At 48.4% G+C, this 11746-nt stretch overlaps 4 protein-coding genes across 4 annotated transcripts; 3 read left to right on the forward strand and 1 right to left on the reverse strand.

The window, feature by feature from the left end:
• Nucleotides 1-120: 120 nt before the first annotated feature.
• On the forward strand, nucleotides 121-2761 carry F4807DRAFT_439563 (uncharacterized protein). Its single transcript, XM_047999214.1, has 4 exons — nucleotides 121-452; nucleotides 505-1584; nucleotides 1640-2051; nucleotides 2132-2761. Exons 1-4 carry the CDS (start codon nucleotides 263-265, stop codon nucleotides 2475-2477), a joined length of 2028 nt encoding a protein of 675 aa, XP_047850802.1. The 5' UTR covers nucleotides 121-262; the 3' UTR covers nucleotides 2478-2761.
• Nucleotides 2748-7328, reverse strand: F4807DRAFT_439565 (STAG-domain-containing protein). The gene is made up of 3 exons (XM_047999215.1): nucleotides 6623-7328; nucleotides 6351-6559; nucleotides 2748-6283 (listed from the first exon to the last, which is right to left on the reverse strand). Exons 1-3 carry the CDS (start codon nucleotides 7089-7091, stop codon nucleotides 3410-3412), a joined length of 3552 nt encoding a protein of 1183 aa, XP_047850803.1. The 5' UTR covers nucleotides 7092-7328; the 3' UTR covers nucleotides 2748-3409.
• A 161-nt stretch (nucleotides 7329-7489) lies between these two features.
• Nucleotides 7490-9195, forward strand: F4807DRAFT_439566 (UreD-domain-containing protein). Its single transcript, XM_047999216.1, has one exon. The coding sequence runs from the start codon at nucleotides 7852-7854 to the stop codon at nucleotides 8842-8844; it is 993 nt and encodes a 330-aa protein (XP_047850804.1). The 5' UTR covers nucleotides 7490-7851; the 3' UTR covers nucleotides 8845-9195.
• A 410-nt stretch (nucleotides 9196-9605) lies between these two features.
• Nucleotides 9606-11652, forward strand: F4807DRAFT_439567 (RNA polymerase III RPC4-domain-containing protein). The gene is made up of 2 exons (XM_047999217.1): nucleotides 9606-10242; nucleotides 10306-11652. The coding sequence occupies exons 1-2, from the start codon at nucleotides 9729-9731 to the stop codon at nucleotides 11415-11417; spliced, it is 1626 nt and encodes a 541-aa protein (XP_047850805.1). The 5' UTR covers nucleotides 9606-9728; the 3' UTR covers nucleotides 11418-11652.
• The last annotated feature ends 94 nt before the right edge of the window (nucleotides 11653-11746 follow it).

An 11746-nucleotide genomic window follows, 5' to 3' on the forward strand; every position in this document is an offset into this window, starting at 1 on the left:
TACCGTGCATCACAAAGGGATTTGTCTTATTATGCAATTTATGCAATGTTATACACATTCATGCACCTAATGCAAAGTTAAATCACCTTTGACGCGCCTCGACGCGCCTTAATTATAAACCCTAACCTCACTCCATACCTTCTTTCACATTTCATATTCACAGCTTCTAGATGCCTCGACAAGGTCATTGTAAGACAAAGGCTACTTGCCAGCGTTCTACATCTAATGTGGCAATCCCACAATATGATTCATTATTGTCAATATGACCATGCGGCGGCAACCAAGCTCCGCGGCGCAAAATCAAAATTCTAAGCGGCAGAAACAACCTCAACTTCCTTCAGTGTATACGAAGATCCAGGATGTTCTCGACGAAACTATCCCGGTGGGGAAACTCGTTAGTGTCATCGGATTGGTGAAAGACCGTAGGGCTCCAAGGGAGACAAGTGGTGCTGGTACGTCCTTCTAGATACATGCACCCTAGCCGAGTTTAGCTAATACGAGAAGACTGGAAATCCACCCTTACCATCTATGACAAATCAATCGAGGATGAACCCGAGAGAGGGCTGCCTGTTAATATATTCAGGCCGCAAGCTGAAATGCCTGAGCCAGATGCTACTGACGTCGTGGTGATACTTTCTGCAAAAGTTCAATCCTATCGCGGTGAGGTGTCCTTATTAACACATCGATCGACTGTGATTCATGTATATTCGGCACGTCAGATTCCAAAGCCCCCCAAGTCAGCAAAGCAGGCTCTGGAAGCTCCTCTGCGACCAAAAGATCGTCCTCCGGGAGATCCGGAGCATGAGTATGTCTCATGGTTGTATCACTCTATCGTCAAAGATACTATACCCGACGCCGAAGAGTTCGAAAATTTAGTTTCTCAGTCTCGGAACTACAAGGATAAGTTCCAGACTTTGAGTGATATCCACGACAACCAATTTTGCGATACCATCGTCAATGTAGTCAGGGAGCCCTACGACCAAATGGGCACGACTACTCTCTGGGTCTCAGATTACACCGAGAATGAAGCTTTCTACAAATTCTCCTGGAATGCTGGAGACGTGTCCGACGGCCGTGACGGAGATCCGTATGGCTATACTACGAAGAATATAACCCCTAGTACCTGGGCTGGTCCTTACGGGAAACGCTCAATGCAAGTGACATGCTTTGGAATGGACGCAGATTTCGCCCAAAAAGAAGTCAGAGCAGGAGACTGGATCTTTCTCCGAAATCTACACGTGAAGTACGGACATAACCTCAATAACCTAGAAGGGTTCGTGCGGGAAGATCGTACTGCTTTCTACTCGGGACTCAAAATCGAAATTCTCCAAACTGATGACCCAGAGACCATCGACGGCCGTCTCAAAGAAGCTATCAGGCGAAAGAGAGATTATGAGAAACTAAAGAAACAGCAGCAGAAGAGTTTTGCTGCGAACGAGGATAACACTAAGAGAAAAGCTGAAAATCAGACAGAAGGAAAAATGACATCGAAGAAGCGACGCGCCCTAGAGAGAGCTCAGAAGAACAAGGAAGTCGACGACAGAGAGAAAGAAAAGGAGGCAAGGCTTGGCCTTAACGAACAAAGTAGGTCGAGTCGATACATCTTCGTTGCTTGCCCCTATACTAACGACCAATTTAGTCAAGTGCGAGAATATTGACCAGCCTATTTTCGCCGTTCCGTCCATAATCAAACCAGTTCAATACAAAACAACAGTCAAAGGCCAAGAAGTAGAATTAACCCTTCCTTTTACTTGTGCAAGGTACCGAGCCAACGTTCGAGTCGTAGATTTTCGACCTTCTAGGTTGGCAGATTTTACAACTTGGCGTAAGAACCTCGAATACGACGCACTATCAGATCACAGTGGTGACTCCGACTCTGAGTCAGGAGACGACGGCACATTAAACCGATACGCGGGGAAGAAGATATGGGAATGGAGATTTTCTCTCCTACTAGAAGACGCTGATCCAAAGCACAAGGGCGAGGATAACAGGTTCTGGGCCGTAGTCGGCAATACCGAGGCACAGCTTTTACTCAATCTCGATGCGACAGAGTAAGTCGTTCTCCTCATCCCCTTCCTTGGTCTACTGAGATTTACTATATTTATCTAACGTTTCACTAACCTAAAACTAGCCTCAGAGCAAATCCCGACGATCTAGATACGCTACGAGAGAAGCTTTTGCAGCTCTGGGGTAACCTGGAAGAATGCAAGCAACAGGAGCTACAACGACAGGCCATGGATAAGAAGCGAGTGGCAGCCAATCAACCACCCCCTTCCTCGCCCCCTCGGCCATCAAGTAGCCGTCGCGTGGAGACGACCAACAACATCGAGACCGCTCTCTCGAATAAGCCTTTTTCTTGCTGTGTCCGCCAGTATGGCATCAAGATCCGTGAGAAGGATCCCCTAAAGGCAGATGCCGATGACGGGAAGCGTTGGCAAAGAATGTTCGCTCTATTTGGTACCAAGATCAGTTCCTGAAATAAGAACAAAACATATAAGAGATTCGATGACATAGTTATAACTTGGCTGGCGACTATCCCACAGCCCACAAGATATTCTCGCGAGTAGAACAGTTTCGTCCGAAGTAGTCTCTAAGACATTGCTTTGCTGACACATGCTTAAGGATTTCGGTATGGAAGTTATATGGATGCGGCCCTTATGGCTAGGAGACGAAATAGGGGCACACGTATCAACGGCGCAATAATCCCGCCATTCAGGAGGGTTTGCAACTTATGATATTAAATGATATTCACATCCAACCGAACTTGACTGCCTGAACTCTGTGATAACCAAAAGAAATGCAAACTCAAATAGGAGAGGATCGTACGAGATAGTAAGTGGCATTACTACTCTACTAGCATCCAATTAAGCCTTAATAAAATATGGACGAACGTATAGTAATCCCTATTGCTACCTGAGCTCACGTGTCTTGGTGACGATATCATAGCATTATTAACTTCTGCCAAATTCACAAGCAAACACAATTCAAAGTCGAAGAAGGGGGAATCAAGCAACCCATTTTCTCCTCCTGCAAGTACTATCCATCATACCTAACTACAAATCCGCCTGCATGCATCTCGCCCTCTCCTCTCCTCTCGAGCACTCGGGAGACGAAACAGATAGAAAAAGGAGTCGGATTAATCAAACAAAAATAAAAGGTCATTCGCAGCGACTCCAGCCCGCTCCACGTACGTACGTCACGGTGAATCGTATCAATCAACTCTAGGGATCTCCCCTCCACCTTTGCACGCGCGTTCCGTAAGTTCGTTCCATGTTTCCCGTCCAAGCCATAAAGTAGGTACACGAATAAAGGTAGTATAGAGTAGTAAAAAAGGTCATTTCATTACCGCCAGCCAGCCAAGCTTAGCTTAGCTTAGCTTAGCTATTCTCATTATCAGGCAGGTAGGTATTTAATCCCCGATCACGTCGTCGTCCTCCATCGGCTCACCCGCCGGTCTCTCCTCTTCCTCGTCGTCTTCGATGGGATCGTCGAGCAGCTCCCTTTGCCTTAGATCTTCGACGGTGCCCTCTTCGGGCTCAGGTTCCGGTTCATCGAACGGATCGTCTACCCTCGGGTTCTCGTCGTCATCGTCATCCTCGATCACCAGCTCCGCACTCAGGGCTGGTTTCTTGGCCGCTTCCTTGCCTTTGGTCTTAGCTGTAGGCTTCTTCTTCCCGTCTCGCAGCTCGCGGAGGTGATCTTCGTCTAAGTATGCTACGATATCCCTGTAATTGTTTCCGAGCTTCGTCTTGTTGCGATTGAGGCGTTTCCGTAGCTTCCCTGCGTCTGGTCCGCTGTGGTCGATGGTCTTGGCTAAGATGGCAAGGACGAGTTTGCCGGTGAGCTCACAAAGGATCTTCTCGGCCTTCAGCTCGGCCGCGAAACGCTCCTGCTCCGTGAGTTCCTCATCCTCGTCGTCCTCGGGTGGTAGCTCGTCGTCTAGAGGATCTTCATCGTCTACGGGTTCATTCAATGGCTTGTTAGCCCGCTTCGCATATGCACGCTCCGCCGCATCAAATATCGGTATAATCTCCTGGGTGATCAGAGCTTGGGGCATTTCCTCGAGGAGAGGACGTAGCTTCTTGTACTTGGTGGCTTGCGGGTCCTGAATCACAGGTCGAAGGAAAACGAATAACCCACAGAGGTCACAAGCTGTCCCGACGGCATAAAGACGAAGGTCATCGTTGAAACCTCGAGAAGAAAATGTCTGTATAAGGTTCGTGACAAAGTCTTTGCGTAAGATGACCAGCTGATCGACATCGCCATCAGGTATATCTTCATCGCTCTCGACAATACTTCGTAATCTCTTTACTTTCCACATAAAGTAGAACTGGCATGCTTTTATAGCAAAAGCGACAATTTCGTCCTCGGGGTCATCAAGTTCTTCGTTCGACTCTGTCAATAGACCACGATGCACAATGCCGGTGAGAATCTTGATAGCTGGTTGGTCAGAGTCTCGAGATGTCCCCGGTGTTTCAAGGACGTCGACGCAGTCAGATATCGCGACTAACTTGCTTATCTTCATTAGAATTTGCGAAAGTTCGGAAAGCGTTGTCCGATCCAGATTTAGTCGAGCAGACAATTCACAAATTTTGTCTATACCTCGCAGGGAGTTGAGTGAATTGTCCCAGAGTATTGCTAGTTTATTGTCGGTCAATTCCTCGAGCTCCTCGTATTGTCGAGCGTGGATAAACGCGGTGGCTGCCTCGTTGAGAAGTCCCTGATCAACATGACGGTTGAACTGAGTTGTAATCTCATCGAGGAGCTTATCGTATGTCGCCGAGTTTTGACGCAGCTGTTGGAACACTTCCAGGTCAAGGAAATGCTCCAGTCGTAGTACAGTGGCGGCCATCGCGGGGTCTGATCCGAACTTGCTCAAAAGACGGGGGATGAGCGAGGCCAATTTTATGCCAGCATCATCCTGCGCATCTGTGTCAAGCCTGCCAGTCTTCTTTTTATGTCGGTCGTGCTCTGCTGATGGCAGAAGGCCCTCCTTTACTGCAGCTGCGAGAACCTCAAGCAAGATAACCTCCTCTCGAGAGTCGGGAGCTACGGCTTTCTTCGTAGCCGCCTCAACCGAGTTTGTCTTCGAACTTTGTCGGGATTTGGCGCTAGTCGAGTGATCAAACAATAAGTACCCAGCAAGAATCTGCCAGTTGCTTATTTCTGGTATTTTCTCGTAGAGCACCTGAGTCGCCAGCGCAATTCGCGAGTCTGGCACATTGGCGTTAACCACATCTGCCGCTACGTCCAATCCGTGACGTATCTCTTCTTGCTCATCATCTAGTTGAGCATCGTAGACGGCAAGATTCTCCGCGAGGGCTTTGATATTAATCCAATCCTTCCGCAGAGAATCATAATCGTCCCCTTCGTCATCTCCGAATACTTCTTCTAGGGCATCGCTGCCACCAATATCATCTATTTTATTATCAATCAACTCCTGAACCAGTGCCGAGAAGAAACCAACAACAGCTTTACGAATCCTCAATTCAGAATCGAAGAGCAGTTTACTAACAGAGTCTACTTCCTCGGGCTCGAGCATACCCGACGCACGGAGGATATCGACGACTCCAATCGCAGCAACACGTACGGAGACATCAGAGTCTTTAGTTGCCATTTCGACCAGACGGGGCCTGAATCTGTCGATAAAATGGGCCAACTTCTCAGCATCTCGTTTCAGGACTCGCGCCAATTGCTTCAGAACTTCTAGCCGGGTAGAAACCGAAACATCAGATAGCAGCCATCCTAAGTATCGCAAGTACTCAGGGGACATATACACAGTTGGAAGGGTACAAATCCAGGTACCAAGCGCTTCGATGCACTCGGCACGGATTTTGGGGTCGATATCACGGTATCGGTGAACAAAAACAATGTCGAACAGATCCTTCACTTTTCCATCAACGAATTCGCGGCTACGGTTTGCAGCCTCGATAGCTTTTCTCGTATTCTCAACGAGATGCTTGTTCTTGCCTCGACGGCTAGACTCGGCCTGCAGAGCTTGGTTGGACTTCGTAATTCGTTCATCAAGCGACTTCGCTACCGCAATCAGCGCGGTGAGAATTGCTAACCCTACAGTCGTTGCCGTATGTCTAAAGGGGCGTAGCGAAGAAGACGACATAATGCCAACCCATCGCTGGATATTGTCTAACAGGTCTTCATCGTTGTAAAGGACATCGGTCTCGTGAAGAACCTTGACCAAAGACTCGAAGAAGCCAACGAGAAGTTCACGAAAATTTTTGCTACTCTTCGCCCTCGAGATAAGAGGATAATCTGAAATACTAGTCTGTCCGCGAAATTATTAGCACGTGTGAGATAGAGGGACATAAGTTTTTCCAGGGATAATAGCGCACCTGCTGATAAGCATCCTCAAGTTCCGACAATCTATTTGCGGAGTTATCGGGGTCTCGAATATCGTCCTCAGTCAACTGTTGGTCACAGCCGGCTGCAAGCAAAACGCAGTTAATAACATCGGTCAATGCTTTGGCGTCATCTTGCTCGTAACGCTGGAACCAATGCGTAGCAACATTGTCGGAAGAATCGCCAGAACCGAACACGTCAACTAGTAGTATGTTAGTACAGTGATAGATACAGAGAAGCGCGATTATCCATATAGAGCTCTCACCATAAAGGCCATCTCCGTCTGGGTGAGCAATGGCGACTCTAACCGTCTTCTTTGGTCTGTTTGGAAGCCTAACAGCAGGCGCATTGGATGCGGACACAGCATCCACGGGAGCGCTGCCATTTACTTTCGTGCGCTTGGCTGCTGGCTTCTTGGAACGAGATTTTTGCTTTGATTTAGACTTCTTGGATCTAGAAGCCGGTTCCTCTTCACCATCGTCATCTTCGTCGGGATCGCTTAATTCTTCATCCTCTTCCTCGGCAGGAGATTCGTTCTCGGCATCTTCCTCGTCGCGATCAGGACCTCTCTTGCGCTTGGACGAGGCAACTTCGTTTTGTGGTTCAGGAGAGAATTTCTGAGGGGCTCTCACAACGCGTCCGGATCTTCGTCGCGAAACGTCGGGGGCGGACGCGGGAGAAGAGGTCGCGTTATTATCTGAAGTCTCCATTAGGGGCAATCTGGATGGTGACATGTGGACATTTGGGTATTTAAGATTGAAGGTTCAATGCGATGCGACGTTTACCGCCATGAATGAATAATTGCGATTGACTGTGGAATGTTGACTAGAGGAGGATTCGTTGGCAATTCAGGCGCGTCAAGGTTGGAGAGTTGGTGTCTTAGTGTCTTAGTGTCTTAGTGTCTCGTTGGTGGGGAGCGTGTTTGGATTCGTCGAAATTCGAACCTGGGAAACTTCCAAGGATCCGGGGTCTGTCTCCTATCCTTTTTATCGCATAATCGAGTCTGCACCACTTCTTCAGCTTTCTTCTTTTGGTTTAATATGGATATGTAGATGCATATCAATATGCATCTAGGAATGATAAGATACGTACCCCTGCTCCACTATCATCCGCCCTCCGCCCTTCTTTACACATAGAAATCCAGAAATACCAGAAATACACGACCACACTTACACCTACATATGTAGCCAAGAGCTTAAGACATTGAAAATGAAGTCAAATGATCTGTCAACCCCTTTCTCTTAGCTAATAACCTGATGATCTATTCTTTATATCCTATTTAGTTGGTTTACAGTTATGAGCCGATCCTATCCTCTCTAACGTGTTTACTCTCCTTTCCAACAGCATCTCCCAAATATTTATTCTCGTGTCCCGGGCCTTGAGATAAGCATCAATGCCTAGAAATTCTCGGTGGAAATTCTCAACCTTCTCCTTCTCTCCAATATGAATTGAGTCTAACGAGCCAGTTCACATTTTCTTTGGATTCTTTACAAAATGGAATCACCATTTCCCAAGTCGGCATCCATCCCCGGAGAGGGTCGAATAGTTGCCAAGCTTACACCCAACAATGTCTCTGCGCTTGAGAGTATGACCTACCAATATCCTCTAAAGCTTATATCGCCTGCCTCTGCCGCTGAACAGGGAAGCGTCTTGGTGTTCCTTTTATCATATGGCGGAGGCATTGTTGGCGGCGACCAGATCAACCTCTCTATCGACGTTCAACCAAGTGCGAGACTCAGCATTGTTACTCAAGGGCATACCAAAATATTCCGGCCCACGCAACCAGATACTGTGACAAGGCAGAATCTTCAAGTCGAAATCAAGGACGGAGCTGCCCTCTGCCTTGTTCCAGATCCTATTCAGCCGTTTGAAGGTAGCGTATACGAGCAGATCCAAACGTTCAAGTTGACCGACGATGCATCTCTATGCTTGTTGGACTGGGTTACTCAAGGTCGTGTTGCTCTGGGCGAAAATTGGAGTCTCGATCGATGGGTCGGACGCAATGAAGTTTGGTCTACTTCTGATGCCGCAACTTCTAAGGATCGGCTTTTGGTCCGTGACAATATCATTCTTGATAGTAAGAATAGACCTCCCGGGTCGCCCTCGCTTCGAGAGTCGATGTACGGTCAAGCAATCATGGGAACTTTGATCCTCCGAGGCCCAATGACCGAATCCATGGGTGAATTCTTCCTGGCCGAGTTTGCCGCACTGCCGCGAATAGGTGCTCGAGATTTCCGTAGCACCGAAGCACGTGAAAAAGACGAAGCACTACCTCAATCCGCTCTTGAAAGCTGGAGAGCTAGGAGGCTAGACGAAGAGAGGGATAAACAGATCCTCTGGTCAGCCGCCAACGTACGCGGTTGCATCGTTGTAAAATTCGGCGCGGCGACTGTTGAAGGTGCTCGAAACTGGATAGGGTCGATGCTGTATCAGGAAGGCAGTATTGAACGGCACTTTGGTGAACAAGCACTAATGTGTGTTCGATGATGATCCCTTGCATCTCGACGGTGTTATGAAGGTCACGAGGAAGCAAACTACTTAGTACATAACGAACTGTAAATTGGAGAATAGGGCATATATTCAAGCCACCTATCTTAAGGTAGCGCATTGCTTTATACCCTTAGCGCTTGGTAGAAGCCTTCGAGGCTTGCTGACTAGCATGTTTTTACCCAGATATGCCAACGATGGAGTTCTAATGCAAATCCGATATGTATAGAGGATAGAATTTTGTTCAAAAGTAAAAGTTAATTTCAATAACCATTAATTCATAAATAACAGGTAGGCAAATAAGGTAATTCAAGGCGAAACTTCTAATCCTAAGTTTCTGATCCTTTCCGGGTCAAGTTCAACCACGTCGCAAATCACATCTCCCCCTATTATCCGTCACCCCTTATTTGACATATTAGGTAATTTTCTATGATATGATTGGAGGGAAATCCATCTAGGTACACAAGTACGTGGGTGGCTCACGCAGATCAACTGAAGGAATTGCCAGTCTTCAGAAGTCTTCATGATCACTTTCACTTAACAGACCCTTCCACACTTCAACCTCTAGTGTTCCTACATTCCCAAGCCATGTCAAACTCTTGCTTACAAAACCGTCAAAAGTGGAACCAGGTGGTAGCCAGTCGCCCAGCGCTGGCACTTCGTTAACCAATTAGGTAATCATCTTGCCCCACTACCGAACTCTATGTACCTTAACTTACAAGGGTGCCCCACCATAAACTTTTCTAATCATTCACATTCGACTCATCTTCAACTTACTTATCCATTCACTTGAATCTAAGTAATTCAACAATTCAACATTCAAAGATATTCAGTTCGAATACTTTTCTTAGAATCAGGTTGATAAGCATCGGCGATATTGCAAGATGCCTCCCCGTGCTTCACGAGCCGGTGCGAGAGGACGGGGTCGCGGCCGTGGACGCGGATCGGCTAGGGGTGGACAATCAGGTGCCGCAGACAGAGTCGATGGAGAAACTGTCCCCGACATTCCATCGCAGACCCAAGCACAGGACTCTGATGGAAGTGACTTGGTGATGCAAGATGCATCCGTGCGCCCAATCGAGATCTCGGCAACACCCGAGCTTCAATCTGAACAATCAACCGCCCCTAGTGCAACGCAGTCACGAGCCCCGAGTGCTGCGCCGTCACGTGTTGGTGGTCGATTCAGACCTAGGAATGTCCGCAGAGATGCGGCAGAACGAGCAAGGCTCGAGGAGGAGAGAAACCGTGATCTGAATATGAAGATCAAGGAAGAGGAGCGAGAGCTCCGGGCTGAAGAACGGCGAGCACGACGAGGCCGTGGAAGGGGAGACTTGTCTCAACGAGGGTTTTCTCGGCGAACTATCACTGCTTCTGGCCCGTTCTCTGGAGTGCCCCAAGGTAAATATCCCTCATCATCACTCGAGATCCTTGAATCAAAGCAATTAACTAACTCCCACTTAGAGAATATCGGCTGGGGACCAAAGACCGACCGTACTGGGTTCAGTTCTCAGTATTCATTTACAAGATATAAACCTAGACGAGAGAATGAGCACAGAATTAATGTCGACACTCTCAATGGGTATACCGAGTATGAGGACAGCTCTCGCGCCTTTGGCAAGTCGCGCGGAACCATGCCAGTCGGTCTGCTTCGTATCCAGCACGAAGAAGAAGAGGTCAAAGTCAAGACCACGGCAGAGCTCGAGGCCGAAGAACGCCAATCGTCCGATGACGAGGATCTATTCCTTCCCGAGTCGGCCGAAGACCTGCGAAATGTCGGCATGCCAGAAGATAGTGAAGTCTGGCATGCCGCTCCCAAAAAGAGCCAGGTCAAAGTGAAGACCGAACCGGGTACCGAGCCTGATGCAATGGACATCGACATGGCAAACATACCCGATGCAACACAAGCCAAGGCACCTCCGCCAGAAACAAAGAGGCTTGTCAATGAAGTTGGTGCCGCGGCTATCAAGCGAAAGCGCAAGTCGAAGGCCGCCAAGGACCCCGAAATCGCGCAGACCATATACGATTTACAATACCAACTCGATACCCTCAGTTTTCACGATGCTCCCGCTGGAAAGGAGGGTGAAGGCCAAGAACCACGACGCCAATCTAAAGACGACCAGATCATGCTCTTTCAGTTACCACCCATCCTGCCGCCGTTAGCCCGGCCTACGAATGATTCGGACGAGCAGACGGACGGTGATGATGTACGGAACGCTAGTCCCCAAAACCAAACCAAAGTCAAGACCGAGGAAGGCGCCAAGAAGGAAGAAGGAGATTGGAACCCCTTCGGAACCCTTCCGCCGGAGGGAGGTCTCATCGGCAAGCTCATCGTGCGCAAGTCGGGCAAGATCGAGTTCGACTGGGGAGGAACTACGCTCAGCGTGGGGGCCGGAGCAGAAGCGGAGTTCACGACTACCGCGCTCATGGTCGAGCAGAACGTGGACCTACAGAATCCGGAGCTGAGCACCGGAGTTGCTTGCGGCATGGGCCAGATCAATAATAAGTTTGTGGTAGCGCCGGTCTGGGACGAGGAGGAGGATTGGGATCCGAACCTCGACGAGATTGGGCTTTGAGGAATGATGATTAGTTACTGGCCTGGACTACTATAGCGCCAAGCCCCGTTGGAAGAGTCGGAACAATGTATCACGAGTATTTCACGATGGGTCCCAGTTGTCTGGGTCAAATCGCAGGGTTCGGTTATTTTTCTGTTGGGAATATAAAAAAAAGGTTCCGACTGGCTCCTGGGCTCTAGGCACCGGGCACCGGATGGTGAAGCCAAAATCAAGCAAAAAACTATGATACCCCTAGCACTTATTATCCCTGACCCCTGTGATATGTATCATAAGCTTCAAAACCCGACCCTTAAGCACATAAGCCGAGCGAGGTAAACGAATGTGACGTT

The sequence above is a fragment of the Annulohypoxylon truncatum genome, assembly GCF_022578515.1.
Source record: "Annulohypoxylon truncatum strain CBS 140777 unplaced genomic scaffold F4807scaffold_35, whole genome shotgun sequence".
In the NCBI taxonomy this organism is placed as follows: Eukaryota; Fungi; Ascomycota; class Sordariomycetes; order Xylariales; family Hypoxylaceae; genus Annulohypoxylon; species Annulohypoxylon truncatum.